This window comes from Neoarius graeffei, chromosome 4, assembly GCF_027579695.1.
Source record: "Neoarius graeffei isolate fNeoGra1 chromosome 4, fNeoGra1.pri, whole genome shotgun sequence".
NCBI classification, from domain to species: domain Eukaryota; kingdom Metazoa; phylum Chordata; class Actinopteri; order Siluriformes; family Ariidae; genus Neoarius; species Neoarius graeffei.
In genome coordinates, this window is record NC_083572.1 from 7709242 (window position 1) to 7727253 (window position 18012).

The 18012-nt window shown below is 41.5% G+C and overlaps 1 protein-coding gene across 1 annotated transcript; it reads right to left on the reverse strand.

Annotated features, from left to right (window-relative positions):
* Positions 1–17754, reverse strand: mpp4b (MAGUK p55 scaffold protein 4b). Its single transcript, XM_060918113.1, has 21 exons — positions 17697–17754; positions 17407–17528; positions 16880–16957; positions 16678–16761; positions 16074–16205; positions 14611–14692; positions 14058–14143; positions 13905–13976; positions 13578–13774; positions 13397–13446; positions 8811–8828; positions 8660–8701; positions 8564–8584; positions 8415–8429; positions 8281–8322; positions 5581–5748; positions 3296–3376; positions 3098–3191; positions 2880–2988; positions 2601–2732; positions 1–478 (listed from the first exon to the last, which is right to left on the reverse strand). Exons 1-21 carry the CDS (start codon positions 17752–17754, stop codon positions 287–289), a joined length of 1875 nt encoding a protein of 624 aa, XP_060774096.1. The 3' UTR covers positions 1–286.
* Between the last annotated feature and the right edge of the window lie 258 nt (positions 17755–18012).

Genomic DNA, 18012 nt, shown 5'->3' on the forward strand with positions numbered 1-18012 from the left:
TTTGAGGAAAACAAAGACATGAGGCTGTAGGCTTTGGAGATGTACAATGATGATCCTTCATATTCTGACATGAGGACAAGAACCACACACTATAATACATTTCCTAAAGTGAATTTCATGAACAAAATACAGAGTTTATTCACACAACGTTCTGGTTCCCAAGTTCCCACGTCCCAGCTCCAGGCCTTGTCACCACCGTTTTCGCTCCATGTTCTGATTCGTCTCATGAGCGTTTTCGTCGTCTTACAGAACAGCCAAAACCCTAAACAGAACGTCATGTTCACATTCAGATTTCCTCAGTCGGTCTGATCCACGAGACAGGAACCCACTGTGGCTCTTCTTGAGCTCTCCTCACCGCCGTCATCAGCTGCACACAGGATGCCTGCAGGCCATCGTTCACAATCACATGATCAAAAAACTGACCATAATGCTGCTCCATCCTGTAGCCTGCCTCCTTGATTTCATAAAAGTCCTCATCCTGTGTGAGAGAGAAACGGAAAAAGGCATGACACGAATGGCAAAAAGGGGGCGGCACGGTGGTGTAGTGGTTAGCGCTGTCGCCTCACAGCAAGAAGGTCCGGGTTCGAGCCCTGTGGCCGGCGAGGGCCTTTCTGTGCGGAGTTTGCATGTTCTCCCCGTGTCCGCGTGGGTTTCCTCCGGGTGCTCCGGTTTCCCCCACAGTCCAAAGACATGCAGGTTAGGTTAACTGGTGACTCTAAATTGACCATAGGTGTGAATGGTTGTCTGTGTCTATGTGTCAGCCCTGTGATGACCTGGCGACTTGTCCAGGGTGTACCCCGCCTTTCGCCCGTAGTCAGCTGGGATAGGCTCCAGCTTGCCTGCGACCCTGTAGAAGGATAAAGTGGCTAGAGATAATGAGATGAGATGAGACGAATGGCAAAAAGGCATTCTGTTCACAAACGGATCTTCACTCACCTAAAGAATGTTGTTATTTTAGTCAGGTAAGCTACAGTTGTGTTCAAAATAATAGCAGTGTGTTTAAAAACATGAGTAAAGCTCAAAATCCTTATAATAGTTTTTATTTCCATGCATTGGGAACACTGCACATTATATTCGACATCAAAACATGAAGAAAAATGTATGAATATTTTAATTACTTTACAGAACATGAAGAAAAATGAACATTGGGCTGTTCAAAAAAATAGCAGTGTCTGCATTTTTCATTACAAACTCCAAATATTTACTGTATAAACTGAAAAAAATCTTAAGGATTTAGTATTCCTGTGAATCACTAAACTAATATTTAGTTGTATAACCACGGTTTCTGAGAACTTCTGGCACCTGTGAACAGGTATTCCAGCCCAGGATGATTTGACAACATTCCACAATTCCTCTTCATTTCTTGGTTTTGCCTCAGAAACAGCATTTTTGATGTCACCCCACAAGTTTTCTATCAGATTACGGTCCGGGGATTGGGCTGGCCACTCCATGACTTTCATTTTGTTGGTCTTGAACCCTGATGCTGCTCGCTTACTGGTGTGTTTGGGGTCGTTGTCTTGTTGAAACACCCATTTCAAGGGCATTTCCTCTTCAGCATAAGGCAACATGACCTCTTCAAGTATTTTGATATATGCAAACTGATCCATGATCCCTGGTATGCGATAAATGGGCCCGACACCACAGTAAGAGAAACATTCCCATATCATGATGCTTGCACCACCATGCTTCACTGTCTTCAGAGTGTACTGTGGCTTGAATTCAGTGTTTGGGGGTCGTCTGAAAAACTGTCTGCGGCTCTTGGACCCAAAAAGAACAATTTTACTTTCATCAGTCCACAAAATGTTTTTCCATTTCTCTTTAGGCCAGTCGATGTGTTCTTTGGCAAATTGTATCCTCTTCAGCACGTCTTTTTTTTTTAACAGTGGAACTTTGCGGGAGCTTCTTGCCAATAGATTAGCTTCACACAGGCATCTTCTAATTGTCACAGTACTCACAGGTAACTTCAGACCGTCTTTGATCACCCTGGGGCTGATCATTGGCTGAGTCTTTGCCATTCTGGCTATTCTTCGATCCATTCGAATGGTAGTCTTCTGTTTTCTTCTACGTCTCTCTGGCTTTGCTGTCCATTTTAAAGCACTGGAGATCATTTTAGCCGAGCAGCCCATCATTTTCTGCACTTCTTTACAGTATACGTTTTACCTCTCCAATCAACGTTTTAATCAAAGCACGCTGTTCTTCTGAACAACGTCTGGAACGACCCATGTTTCTCAGGTTTTCAGAGAGAAATGGATGTACAACATGTGCTGGCTTCATCCTTAAATCAGGGCCACCTGACTGACATCCGTTTTTTCACAGAATGAATGATCTCACTAATTAAACTCCACACTGCTATTATTTTGAACACGTCCCTTTCACTTAATTATTCGATTACACAGACTCAGGGGCATGCATATCATGAATGTTGGGTCTGTTGGTTTTCTATGACTCTACTACACCTACTGGTAAATTATTTGCCATGTAGTAATATAATTTCGACCAAAAACAGTGATTGATCCGGTTAGTTGTGTTGGACTGCTATTATTTTGAACACAAGCGTATATGTAGGCAATTCAGCGATGCATATGATCACAAGAACCCACCTTAAACGGTCGGCTGGTGCAGTAATTAGTCATCTTGGCGTTGGTCCGTGTTCGTTTCATTTGGGCGAAAGGAGGTGGTTTGATATAGATGATGTACGCTTTCAGCTCATGAGTCCGTACGGACGCAATGGCCTGGGGAGTAAACAACAACCAAAGACAACTCTTAATAGTATTTATCCTTTAATTATATAATCAAAAGAACCATATTAAAAGCTTGAAGCTGTGCTAGGATGAAGTGAATATGACTCTACTACTCTAGGAAACAAGTTTCATGCTCACATATGGTTCAATGTCAATGATGCAGATCTTCCCAGCAGCCAGAACGTCCTTCACTGCATCCACGCTGGTGCCGTAGAAGTGACCCCTGAACTCCCCATACTCCACAAACCTGAGGAAACAAACACATCACTGTGACAGTATCGTTTTCTTCCTTTTTTGTGAAGGGTACACAAACAATCTGACCCCGCTACAAATACCCTTCAAGTGTGTGAAATCACCTGTTGTTGTACACCATGTTCCCAAACTGATCCCTGGTGATGAAATGATACTCCTGCCTGGGTTCCTCGTACAGCTTCCGTGGCCTCGTCGTGTCTGTAAACAGATTTTTCTTTTTTTTAAAGCACATGGGGCACAGAACCCAGAGAGAGAGAGATCATGTTTTGCAATCAGAGTTGTAAGAGCAAGTGTGGACTGACGTGGTGTGGCTCCCTGGAAGATCCTCGGGTTGATCTCGATCAGTTTCCTCCGTAACTCGTTCACACCGACTCCAGACGGCCCTGACAGAACCGTATATATACAGGAAATAAAGACACAAAATCAGCAGAGTTCCAATGTTTACTTAGTAAAATACAGTTCTGGGCGGCACGGTGGTGTAGTGGTTAGCGCTGTCGCCTCACAGCAAGAAGGTCCTGGGTTCGAGCCCCGGGGCTGGCAAGGGCCTTTCTGTGTGGAGTTTGCATGTTCTCCCCGTGTCCGCGTGGGTTTCCTCCGGGTGCTCCGGTTTCCCCCACAGTCCAAAGACATGCAGGTTAGGTTAACTGGTGACTCTAAATTGAGCGTAGGTGTGAATGTGAGTGTGAATGGTTGTCTGTGTCTATGTGTCAGCCCTGTGATGACCTGGCGACTTGTCCAGGGTGTACCCCGCCTTTCGCCCGTAGTCAGCTGGGATAGGCTCCAGCTTGCCTGCGACGCTGTAGAAGGATAAAGCGGCTAGAGATAATGAGATGAGATGAATACAGTTCTACAAATTAGTTGATCGTCAATAAGGCGGTTAGCTTTTGTGTTCCGAGATGCTTTTCTGCTCACCACGGTTGTAAAGAGTGGTTATTTGAGTAACTGTCACGTTCAGCTTAATAACCAAATTTATTCTAATGATGTGTTGTTCTTATTATAGCAATTTATGGTCATTTATAGCTTTGGAGAGCAAATGTTTACATCCCCCATGGTTTTTTTTTTTTTTTAATTGCAACAGAGACATTTAAAATGAAAGGATAGACACCAGGACATGTTTAAAAATGATCCTCTTGCAGAATGAATTGGTATGGAGAAAGTGGGCGTTATTAGAAAATACACACTGTGCATATTTGTCATATTTACAAAAGGGAATGCAAAGTTTTTAACTTTTTTTTTTAATATTTACTTTTTTTCCTCATTATTAATATCTTAATATGCACTGTGTGACTAGTTTTATTTCTATTCATCCTATTTCACCGGCCACTTTATGAGGAACACCCATACATCCACCTGCGGTTTTATTTTATGCAGTTCTCTAATCAGCCGATCCCTTGACAGCAGCATAAGTCATAAAATCATGTAGAGACAAATCAAGAGCTTCAATTAACGTTCACAGTGTTGAAACATCAGAACGGGAAAAATCGTGATCTCAAAGTGTGACTTTCTTTCACTGTGGCATGGGTGTTGGTTTGAACCAGATGAGTATTTTTGGTTTGAGTATTTCAGAAACTGCTGATCTCCTTCCTGGGGTTTTCACACACAACAGTCTCTAAAGTGTACACCAACACAATGGTGCGAAAAACAAAAAACAAAACACTGAGTGAGCGAGCGACAGTTCTGTGGGTGGAAACAAACACCTTGTTGATAAGAGAGGGTCAGAGATCAGAAAATGGACAGATGGGTTTGAGCTTTTTTGCCAGGAAGGATATAGTAACTCATATCATCACTCTTTGCAACCGTGGTGAGCAGAAAAGCATCTCAGCATGCAACAGAAAACAGAACAACACACTGGGTTCCACTCCTGCAGCCAAAAACAGGGATCTTAAAATCAAGAAATCAAGAATAAGTTCCTATTAAAGTGGCCAGTGAGTGTACAGGTAGTCGTCGACTTACGATTGCGTTTGGTTACGACTGACCGGTCGTAAACCGATGTTAAATGAACGTAAGTATATTGTGATGTGTAATGATATTGTAATCATCTTAGTCTTATTTTATCAACATTTTCTTATTTCATTACCTTGGCTCATTATTTGGTTTAAGTCAAACACTGCATACTACACTGCGTACAGTACAATTCGTTTAATATGTGCAAAACAAAAAATACTAAATACAGGTGTGAAAAATAGAAAACATTTTAGTTTGAAACACACCAATGTAAAACATAGCAAAATACAAAATTTAGTGACCGCTGGCGTCACTGGTGCTTGGCTGTGGGTCGTCTACGTCATCATCAGCTGTTGCAGCGCTCGGGCTGGCGGGAGCATTTGCTAGTTTCATAAACCAGGAGCTGGGGTGGAAACTGTATGACGGAGTGCGCGAGGGAGATTGCGCATGTGCCTGGAGCTGGGGCGGAAACTGTTGTACGCGGCAAGAGGCGCTGCCAGGAGCTGGGGCGGAAACGGTCATACGCTCAGCTGGGAAACACTTGCCAGTCATAACCAGACGGTCGTAAAGTCAATCGGTTGTAAGTCGCATAGGTCGTAAGTCGACAACTATCTGTATTTAGAACACACACACCCAGACTCACCCATCAGGGCGATGAGGCGGTGTGTGTCCTCTGGGTGACGCTGGTACCTTACCACCTCCTCGTATGGGCTGGTGAAGGAGCTGGAGCAGCACGGGCAGTGGATCAGGCCTGAACCTTCACCTTGAACCCTACGCCGACGACACACACGCAGACTCCTCCGGAACCCAGCTGAGGCAATCACACACACGCACACCTTCTTCAATCCACAAAAATACCCTAATACAGGGCTTTTCAAAGTGTGGGGCACGCCTCCCCTAGGGGGCGCCAGAGTTCTTCAGGGGGGGCGCAACGTGAGGAAAAATAAACCAGAATAAGTTACGATTGCGGACATTTAGCGAACTTCAGCTAGCCTTTACCAGAGACAAAATGGATCGATTTTTAGTACCTAAAGCTACAGTGAGTGAGGAGACAGAGTCTGGGCCAAACAAAAAAAGAAGGAAGTATGACCACGATAATTTAAAGTTTGGATTTTCATGGACTGGATCTGAAGATGCTCCACTGCCACAGTGTGTTGTCTGCCAAGAGGTGCTAGCTAACGATGCTATGAGATGTTTAAAATGTGTAAAACAAGATGTTTTTTTTTTTTTAAAACAGATGTTTAAAATGTGTAAAAAAGAGGTTTTAAAAAAGCGCAGATGTTTAAAATGTGTTAAAAAAGATGTTTTAATAAAGCTCATATGTTTTAAATGTGTAAAAAAGATGTTTTAAAAAGCACGTTTTAAATGTGTAAAAAAGAGGTTTTAAAAAAGCACAGATGTTTAAAATGTGTAAAAAAAAAAGGTTTTAAAAAAGCGCAGATGTTTAAAATGTGTAAAAAAGATGTTTTAAAAAGCACAGATGTTTAAAATGTGTTAAAAAAGATATTTTAATAAAGCTCATGTTTTAAATGTGTAAAAAAGAGGTTTTAAAAAAGCACAGATGTTTAAAATGTGTAAAAAAAAAGGTTTTAAAAAAGCACAGATGTTTAAAATGTGTAAAAAAGATGTTTTAAAAAGCACAGATGTTTTAAATGTGTAAAAAAGAGGTTTTAAAAAAGCGCAGATGTTTAAAATGTGTTAAAAAGATATTTTAATCAAGCTCATATGTTTTAAATGTGTAAAAAAGATGTTTTAAAAAGCACGGTTTAAATGTGTAAAAAAGAGGTTTTAAAAAAGCACAGATGTTTAAAATGTGTAAAAAAAAAGGTTTTAAAAAAGCGCCGATGTTTAAAATGTGTAAAAAAGATGTTTTAAAAAGCACAGATGTTTAAAATGTGTTAAAAAAGATATTTTAATAAAGCTCATATGTTTTAAATGTGTAAAAAAGAGGTTTTAAAAAAGCACAGATGTTTAAAATGTGTAAAAAAAGGTTTTAAAAAAGCGCAGATGTTTAAAATGTGTAAAAAAGATGTTTTAAAAAGCACAGATGTTTTAAATGTGTAAAAAAGAGGTTTTAAAAAAGCGCAGATGTTTAAAATGTGTTAAAAAAGATATTTTAATCAAGCTCATATGTTTTAAATGTGTATAAAAGATGTTTTAAAAAGCACGTTTTAAATGTGTAAAAAAGAGGTTTTAAAAAAGCGCAGATGTTTAAAATGTGTAAAAAAGATGTTTTAAAAAGCACAGATGTTTTAAATGTGTAAAAAAGAGGTTTTAAAAAAGCGCAGATGTTTAAAATGTGTAAAAAAGATGTTTTAAAAAGCACAGATGTTTTAAATGTGTAAAAAAGAGGTTTTAAAAAAGCGCAGATGTTTAAAATGTGTAAAAAAGATGTTTTAAAAAGCACAGATGTTTTAAATGTGTAAAAAAGAGGTTTTAAAAAAGCACAGATGTTTAAAATGTGTAAAAAAAAGGTTTTTAAAAAGCACAGATGTTTAAAACGTGTTAAAAGATGTTTTAATAAAGCTCATGTTTTAAATGTGTAAAAAAGAGGTTTTAAAAAAAGCACAGATGTTTAAAATGTGTAAAAAAAAAAAAAGAGGTTTTAAAAAGCACAGATGGTTTTTTTTAGATTTTTTGGGGGCTTTTATCACCTCCGTTGGACAGGACAGCGCAGAGACAGGAAGCGAGCGGGGAGAGAGAGAGACGGGGAGGGATCGGGAAATGACCCCAGGTCCGAACCGAACCCAGGTCCCCGGACCCACGGCACAGCGCCCCATCCACCCAAGCCAAGACGCCCCCAAAAGCACAGATGTTTAAAATGTGTTAAAAGATGTTTTAATAAAGTTCATGTTTTAAATGTGTAAAAAAGATGTTTTTAAAAAGCACAGATGTTTAAAATGTGTAAAAGAAAAAAATAAAAATGTGTACAACCATGGAACATTAAGTATAGCAACAACAAAAATTGTAAGGGGGGGGGGGGGGGGGGGGGGGCGCTGTTGTTTATTTGCTCTTCGGGGGGGGGGGCTGACTCTCCCACACTTTGAAAAGCCCTGCCCTAATACATTGTTGATTTCTATAGGTGTATTGTATCATCTAGTTCAACAGATATTGAAGTTCAAAACATGCAAGACATTCATACTACATCTTAAGACCAGATGTTGTCCAGCAGCACCGTCATCTACAGATGCAGCCTTTACACAATCCTCAGGTTCAATAAGATCTGGTTAGAAACTCTTAAATGCCAAATTAGATCATAAAACGGAGATATACAGTACCACGGTCCTGCAACAGCTATGCTGTGTTTAATACATTTTCATAACGGATAACAGTTGACCCTTACCCAGATAAACGCCATCAATGCTAGTGCTAAACTCGCTCTCATCTGAAACCAGAAACAAACCAGTAAGCGAATTCCACGCATGTTACTTTTTTTTTTTTTAATGTCATGATTAAACATTATTAAAGCATACTTACCCTCCTTTAGTTCCTCTTTTCATTCACCGATAGATGGAACAAATGGAAATTTAAGTCTTAAATCAGCTAAAATCATTCAAGTTGTGTATAATTTAGTCATATTCATTTGCCCTCCCCAAAAAATAAAATAAAACAAATGACTTGCCTACCAGATTCAAAAGCTTCCTCATCTGAGAAAAGAATAAATCTCATTAACGTGGAATAGTGAAATTATAACAAGATTTTTAAGATTAAGATAAAGATACCTGTTTCAACAACAGACATATCTATAGCCATCATGTCATCCTCTGAAAAAAAGGAGAGATGAGATGAAACAGTAATTACAGCAATTTCTCTCTCTCTTTTTTTTTTAAAAGGCCATTTATTCATAAAATAACACTGATGACAGCTTCTCACCTTCAACCACTGTGCTCACTTCAGATTAGCACAAAAGAGCCAAAAGACATTCTTTTCAATAAGAAATGACAATTATTTTTGACACATTACATCACAGACAAAATCGTGCATTCCATAAATGTCACAGAAACTCCAACTAGAAATCGCGTGGTGGTTTTACAAGACCAGATTCAAACGTTCAGCATCATCATCAAATGTTGTGGCGAAAAACAGGACTGCATGCGAGGAAAGACAAGCGCCTGATTGTCACGAAAATATAACGAGGCGCATTGATGTGTTTGTGGCTGTGGATTATTCCAGTATGGAAACCTGATTGCCTCTGCCATCAGGTTACAACTTGATGGATGATCCCATATACAGTGTCTTGCAAAAGTATTCATCCCCCTTGGTGTTTGTCCTGTCCTGTTGCATTACAAGCTGGAACTAGACCGGACAATTCCCCGGGGGAAATTGAGAGAGGATGCAGTGCACGAAGCAATCCGGTCACGCATGTTCGCTGGCCGTGAATGTGTGACCTGCTATGAAGCTGTGTGACCTGCATTGTGAAGCTACAATGCCATGATTTGTGTGTGTGCTTGAGACAGCAGCCCCCCCCCGGTCCCTTACTGGCCCCAGTCGGCATGGCGATGGGCCTGAACAGGAGAGTTAAGACACACACACAAGATTTTGTCAGGTGTCTGCTGTTTTTTGCTAAGGAGCAGGCCTCGAACAACAACAAATAACTCGACAACGAAAGCAGCTATTCACAAAATTCTTTCACAGTGAGCACTAGAAGGGTCTCCTGAATAAACTGATGCAATTTTTTTTGTCTGTAGTGTTAAAAATGAGGACACTAGAGTGAGTTAAAAATGACTGACTCTTCTGTCACGTTTATAATGGGTGTCAATGAGCTAAGACACACAAGGTCTTGAGTTTTCTGCTGTTTTTTGCTAAGGAGCAGGCCTCGAACAACAACAAATAACTCGACAACGAAAGCAGCTATTCACAAAATTCTTTCACAGTGAGCGCTAGAAGGGTCTCCTGAATACACTGATGTAATTTTTTGTCTGTAGTGTTAAAAATGACGACACTAGAGCGAGTTAAAAATGAGTGACTTTTCTGTCACGTTTATAATGGGTGTCAATGAGGCCTCTCGGCTGCCCTGTCCTCAGTTTGAGGCTTGTCATTCAAAAACTGTAAATCCTATCGTTTAGGTAGACACATTGTGTGAATCAGGACAAGTTTTACTACTACTTTTGAGAAAATCATGTCTGTAGAGTGAAATTTGTGGCTGAAAACACAGTTTAAGTGAGAAAGTTTGAGCTTTTTTTTTCAAGCTGTCTACACTCTAAGTTAACGAGCTTCACTGGTGTGTAACGCAATAGACACCCATTCAAAAGCCGGATATTCTCCCGGAACCCACATGGCGTTTGAGCCGGGACTGATCCGAAAGTGTAGAACCTAGAAGAAAAGTTGAATGCCAGATCCACAGAGGAGAAGTTTTCCTACGTTTTAGAGTTTGAATCACGTCTCTAGGTGAAAGCATGCCAGAGCAGCGGACGTTTGAAAAATGTTGAAAAAGTGCTTTTTTTTCAATTAATTCCATAGAAATGAATGGGGTTTTTTTTCGACGATTTTCGACGCATTCTGTAGAGAAAAGTAATAGCATAGCGAGTCCGATCGAGCCGCACGTTTTGATATATTGTTTGTGTGCGACGTACGGTTATTGAGTTATTCGAAATCGAAATTTGCGTAGGAATAATAAAAAGAAGAAGAAGAAGAAACACGTAGAAGAACAATAGTTGCAGTGCTTTGCACTGCAACCTATGGGCTCCCCTAGGGGAGCCCATAGGTTGCTGTGCAGCAGCACTGCATCCTAATTAAAATGGATTTTTCAAGCGTTAGCACCATTTGATTTACACAACATGCCGACCACTTTAAAGGTGCACATTGTTTTTATTGTGACACAAAAAATAATTAAGATGAAAAAACAGAAATCTGGAGTGTGCATAGGTATTCAACCCCCAAAGTCCATACTCTGTAGAACCACCTTTTGCTGCAATTACAGCTGCAAGTCTCTTGGGGTGTGTCTCTATTAGCTTAGCACATCTAGCCACTGGGATTTTTGCCCATTCCTCAAGGCAAAACTGCTCCAACTCCTTCAAGTTAGATGGGTTGCGTTGGTGTACAGCGATCTTCAAGTTATGCCACAGATTCTCAATTGGATTGAGGTCTGGGCTTTGACTAGGCCATTCCAAGACATTTCAATGTTTCCCTTTAAACTGCTCCAGTGTAGCTTTAGCAGTATGTTTCGGGTCACTGTCCTGCTGGAACGTGAACCTTCGTCCCAGTCTCAAACCTCTGGCTGACTCAAACAGGTTTTCCTCCAGAACTGCCCTGTATTTAGTGCCATCCATCTTTCCTTCAGTCCTGACCAGCTTTCCTGTCCCTGCAGATGAAAAACATCCCCACAGCATGATGCTGCCACCACCATGCTTCATTGTAGGAATGGTGTTCTCAGGGTGTCGGGTTTGCACCACACGTGGCGTTTCCCATGATGGCCATAAAGATCAATTTTAGTCTCATTTAACCAGAGAATCTTCTTCCATGTGTTTGGGGAGTCTGTCGCATGCTGTTGGTCAACTTCAAACATGTTTTCTTAAACAATGACTTTTTTATGGCCGCTCTTCCATAAAGCCCCGCTCTGTCTTTCAAACAGGGGAGGCTGGTCGGTTATGATATTTCCAGATTTTAAAAGAAAAAACACATCAATTTTGCCCATACCCTTGCCTCTGATCTGGCTGATTGTTGGCAGCGTCACAAACTGTGAAATAACAGGTTCTTTTGACCCATTAGCCTACTGTCCAATATACATGATGGTGGTGTTGGGGGGGTATATTTTAACATTTTATATTTTAAAATTGTGGCATGTTTAAAAATTGACCTCGGCTGTGTTTTTGTTTAAAAATCTTTTCCAAATTGTAGCTGTGTTTAATTCATATCCAGAAAAACATACATTCCAATACAATATACTCAGCATAAACATTTTAAATAGATTCTATATTTTTGGTCCATCCATGACATATTACTAAAGTAGCCTATTTACTGTTGTTGATGTGGGTCACTTGCTGTTAGCCAATTCACTTTCTCGTACCAGGAGAGCTGAAAGGAACGAGTATTATTCCCTACCTTTTCACCAAGTCAATTTGAGGCATTGGTCTACCCTGCTCTTTAATTTTAATTTTTTCCTCGAAAGGAAGACTGGCAAATGGCTTCACCAAAATTAAATCAGCAATGCTTGGCATCCGTGTGCAGCTTTCTTGCTAGCTGACTAGCCCCCTCAAGTTCAGTCACTCAAATAAACGAAATTTCTGGAACTAAGATAGCAAACTTGACAACACTATATTTACACTTTATTTACAATGAAAATATATACAAATTAAAAAAGCTGGTAGAAACCGTATGTAATGAATGAAATCGAAATGTAAGCCGATCTCTTACAATACACCACAGCACTTGCGAATCCGCATGGGACTGAACTGATGTTGCCAGATACTGCTGATGTTATCCAGCCCAAAATATGTTCAAAACCCGCCAAAATGCACTTAAAACCGCCCAATCTGGCAACACTGTACCGCTGCCTGTCTATAGTTGAAACGAGCTGTCAATCAAAGAAAATACCCGGCTGCTTTCACCAATCACCAGTCTCCTCGCGGAAACTGCCATGTCCCTCCCATGTGAGGCTCGGAGTCCGTGGGCGGGCGTTTTCGCAGTATTTGTCCAATAACCGGGGAGCATTTTGAGATTGAAAAGCGCATAGCTCCCAAATGCCGTTGAAGTCCATTGAGGCTGGGAGTCCGAGAGACTCCGTGGGCGGGCATTTTCGCAGTATTTGTCCAATAATCGTCTTGCATTTTGAGATTGACAAGCACATAGCTCCCAATCCACTGAGGCTGGGCTGCATCGCGCTGTCATGAGGGGGAAAAACTCACGTGCACATTAGGCGAACTGGGGAAAGTTATAACGGAATGATTTCGCACTGTAGTTGGGTTGAGCACATATATTTCTATGATTCTGGATCTGAAATAGCAATGTTATAAGGTCGGCTATAACATAAGCCTAGTGCAATTCATCCTACACGATGTTCGTCATTTTTAGAGGAGGCTGAGCCTCCCTCGTTGTCTTAGAGCAATCGCCCGTGCTGTGGAGCGTATACCTATGCACACTCCAGATTTCTGTTTCTTCATCTTAATTATTGTTTGCGTTACAATAAAACAACAATTTGCACCTTTAAAGTGGTATGCATGTTCTGTAAATCAAAATGGTGCTAACCCCTCCAAAATCCATTTTAATTCCAACTTGTAACGCAACAAAACAGGACAAACAAAAAGGGGGATGAATACTTTTGCAAGACACTGTGTACACAGCATCTCTGTAGTGTTTGGACTTTACTGAACTTTAAGGAAAGACCTCACCAAAACACTCTACAGTTGCCAATATGAGTATATAAACTGCACAGCATCCTGATATGGTGGAGTTCAGTTAAGCAGATATTAATTTTTACCTTTAATTTCAATCAAAAGGTGCCATTAATTTTGGATACTCACAGGTTTTGGTGCAGGTGTGTGGCTGTGACCACCAGAATTCTTTCAGCTTCCTTGACACCCAGAACACAAAAAAGAGACGATGCGAAATGTTAAATGCTTTTTATGTACAGTATTTTTTTTAATATATAAAATTGGTTTATATAGATTATAGAGCATGATCAAGACCTCTTTAACCCCTGACCTCTTGAGCATGCAGGCGGAGGGGACAAGGCCAGCACACGTTGAGCTACAAGGCAGTTTCTTCGCCTGCCACCAGAGGGTGTCTGTCTGGTCCACTATCTCAAGCAGGTTGCCCTTTCTGAAGGCCATTCCAGCGTCCACGCATGGGATGCCAGGGTCCTGGAGGGGGTTGTAGTCCACCATGGCTCGCACAAACAGCTACAGTCGAGACGGACACGAGTGGCAGGACAAAGAAAGGAAAAAGTAGCCGTTATTTAGAAAAGAAAAACCTATTGATATGGTGCTAAAATCGTATAGAAACCCAGGAAGGAAGAAAGAAAGAACTGACCGTGGTCTTATTGTTGACGGGTCTGTCAGTAATCGGGACTACTTTAAACATGACGGTTCCGTGCGTGTTGGCCTGCTGGGGAAGACACGACTCATCAGGTCACGTCCAGCACTTTCACATAAAAAAGTGAGAATGGAATTTAAAAACTCCAACCAGTATTTTTATTATTTGCTCTGGTTCCAGTCCAAACACAGGATGTCCGTTCACCTCCACGAGTCTGTCTCCGGCATGCAAGAGACCTGCAAGAGGACACAAAAATAAGATAAGGAAATGCTCATTTTGTGGGACGCCATGGCCTAATGGTTAGAGAAGCATCTTTGGGACCAAAAGGTTGCTGGTTCAATTCCCTGGACCAGAAAGAATAGCTGAAGCGCCCTTGAGCAAGGCACCTAACCCCCAACCCGCAGGCTGTTGTACATTGCTCTGGATAAGATGCTAATTCCATGAAAATCCATGCGCATGACACCACGATCGGCTACATCCAACAGGTTTTCCCCAAAACCACCTTCGGAAAATAAACTGTACATTGCCATTGGTAGCAATTACCAATGCTACCAACGTTCCCACTTCTGGTCTTGGAGAACCCTTGTGTCCAGTGGTTGTATTTGACAGGACAGAGGTTCTCCAGGGCTAGCGTTGGGAACCTGTGGCCTAGAGCAAAATGTCACATGTAAATATGGTCAACAAGGCATGGAAGCAATCTCACCACTGCGGTCAGCCAATCCTCCATGAATAACTCGAGCCACGTAGATCTCTCCTGTCATTTCATCTCGCCGTATAGTCGCTCCCTGAAATGAATGAATGCACTTAAAGTGGACAAAAACTTGTATTACTTATAAACAATTAGCAAATGATCAATAAAGAAAAAGATGAACGAGTGTCAGGTCAGGAAAGATGATGAAAGATGAAAGTAGCATCCAAACTAGAGTGGATGATTATGATGATGTGGAAGACGATGAAGACACAAGTTGATGAAATGACGATCCAGGAGATGTGAGCAATGAAAAAAGAAGACAAGACAAATTACTGTATAAAAGTGGGATAAGCAGTAAGAAAAGAGAAAAACACCTAATTTCTTTCCATTCTTTATCCTCTGACTATGGAAACACCCAATTCCACCACTCCTGTCCCTGTGGTTTTGGGAGGAGCTGGACAGCTGCAGGCCTTTAGACATCCTGATGCCTTGGAGATGTGGATGGAGGTTTGGGTTTGCCTCTGACTTTTGGCGAGGTTGTGCTAGTTGAAAGTTGAGATGCTATTGGCTGAACTGGAAAACTATCAACAGAGCTGGAGAAAGAAGAAAAGGAAGGTGCGGAGGAACAGTAGGAAGGGCAGTGAAAATGGCCAACCAGGCTGCTAGGATGATTAGCCTGCTGAGAGTTGCTTTTGATATAAGTTTGCTGCATTAGCACACAAGTCTGCATTTCCACACCAAGGAGATGCTTTATAGTGATGTGTTTTTCCATCCATAGATTCCCCAGAAGTTCCTTTGGATGCTAATGTTGCATTGGTATGTTTTGCCAGCGCCTGCGTCAATAAGATACGCGCTTTTGCATTTTCCTGCATACTCTCGGAAACGCACTCAGTGGCTGCAGCCATCTTTTGACTAGGTAGCTGCATATCCAGACTCTCCTGCTTGACCAGAACCACTTGAGATTTGGTTGGTGCCTGTGTCACTTGATGGTGGAGAATGGGGCTTGAAGGAGTTTGGTAGAATCTTGAAATCCAGATCTATACCCCCTTGCAAGAACTCCTGAGTAACTGAGGTTCCTGTCCCAGCATGCACTGGTCTGCTGGAAAGCAGGCATATCTCCAGGTGTACCATTGAATTTCTGTAAGGTCTTCCTTCTTGGGTCTTCTCCATACTTGTGTTAGTATGAAGAGACACTCTTTGGGGCTTCTGGGTTGGGATGAGGGTTTTGGTATCCCTTTGGTTAATGATCCCCCTACGGACAACACGTTCCTTCACAGGATACAAGACTCGAGTTATTCCTCAAAACACAAAGTGTCAAAAAGATAACACACAGAAAACAGTTTGACTTAAAATCAAGCATCAACAAAATAAGCTTGCCATGTTTCTACACTTGAGCTGTACCTGCACTGTAGCACCTTCTGCAGAACTGGCAACAAACTCGGTGGTTCAATAAGCTAAAAGATAGGTTTCCTCACCAGAGGTTGGTTGTTCTTGACCATGCAGACGATCCTCATGGCCTCATCATTGTTGGCCAGGTCTTCAGGCAGTGGCGGCAACACAGGCTCGTAGTCCTTCAGTCCCACAACATCATGGACTGAGAGCAGAGCCTGAAGACACATAGCTCTAAATTCCTCTGTATGCAAAACAATGTATTTTCCGATAAAGCTGTCTTTCGTGGACATCGAGAGATGGAATAACCCGACACTTCCCTATCCATTTCCCGAACACCCGATTCAAGTCACGAGATAAACATCAAGCTGCGAAGTAGTTATTAGCAGAAGTGGGAATAGCATTTTAATGGATACACAGTGGTTGTTGATACGTTGAAGCTTTGTGTAAGGAAATATTAATGTCACATATTTGGAAGGCGTCTCCAGTGTTGACGCTTTGCAACAATCAGACCTAAAACTGTTCATATAATTTTTTCACTACACAAGTGCCTTCAAACCAAAGGAAATTGGGTTTTGTAGTTTACTGGCAAGGTGACAAGCTGCACCGGAAATTTCAAACCCTACCAAAGGATCTAATGGATCAGGTTCATGATTTAAATTCACTTGATACAGTATTGGCACAAGTTACCTGCATGTGAGGGTCCATGAGAAGGTGGTAAAGTTCTCTGGCCTCATAGGATGGATACAGCAGAGCTCTCAAATCTGACAGAATCTGAAACAGGAAGCAGTCGTAGTTGCAGTGTTTATTCTTATCATCAAACTTTCCGTGAGAAAGTGAGAAGCTTGAGATAATAAGCAAGCTAATCATGAAAAACATCAGTATTCTTAACCTCAAGCGAGAGCCCAAAGGCGTCGGAGAGATACGGGGAAGCTGAGCTTCTCAGGTATTGCTGCAAACATTCATAAACCTAGAGAGAGAGAAAATCAATTCTCGATTCTGATTGGTCAGAAGGTCTTCTGTCAATATTTCCAGCTACAAAGCAAATCACAGATTTACAGTAATGCAGTCATTTTAATACATCTTATTCGTTCAATCGTTAAAAACTTCGTGCAGTGGGCTCGTTTTGCATTTTTGGAAGGAGTCTCCACTGTCAGAAAATACACTTCAGGGTGGTAACGATAATTCTGGGCGGCACAGTGGTTAGCGCTGTCGCCTCACAGCAAGAAGGTTCTGGGTTTGAACCTGTGTACTGTACTTACTTAGCCAAGAAACCCTAAGAAAGGGACCCAACCCAGAACATACTGGACGGGTGAAGAAGAACAACAACTACTCTAGTTTGTGTCACGCCACTTCACACGATGTTGATCATTTTCCTATCATGGCACCCCCAAGTGTTTTATTCTTTACATAACTGACCTTGAGTAATGACTGTAGCCATGGAGTGTTTAGGAGCCTGTGCAGCACTTCAGTCCCATTTCCCTCCCTGCCAATGGAGTTCCTCACTTCTTTGACCATGTAAGGCAAGATCTGCACAAGATCTGGATGTGGTTTGAGGCAGATAATTAAAGATTTTGGGTGAGACAGATCACTATTACTTATTCGCTATGTCCTGGAAAAATCAACAAACTGTGCAAATCTGGTTTTCTTCAAGAAACCATCACGAACCACATCACAGTCATCATGACTCCATGGGTCCCATCTCTTACCTTCTTCTTCTTCATTGAGCAGGTCCACTTTGGCTCGGTTCTCAATAGCTGGCTTCATTGTCCAGAGATCTGAAGTCTGGATGATCACATCTGCCACTGCACACAATAATTCATGAGGAACTGCTAAAGCAACGGATCATTTTCTGTTCCGTTTTCTCTTGGTGTCCTCTTCTCGTTCACGTTCTTTTCCAGTCAGGAGCAGAGTTTAGACCAGAGAGTTGTGTTCGGGCAGTGTAATCCCTCTCTATCCTTAATCCCAAACAAACAGAGTGAGGAAAGCTGCGAGTGAGTGGGGGAGGGGATTAAAGCTGCTGTA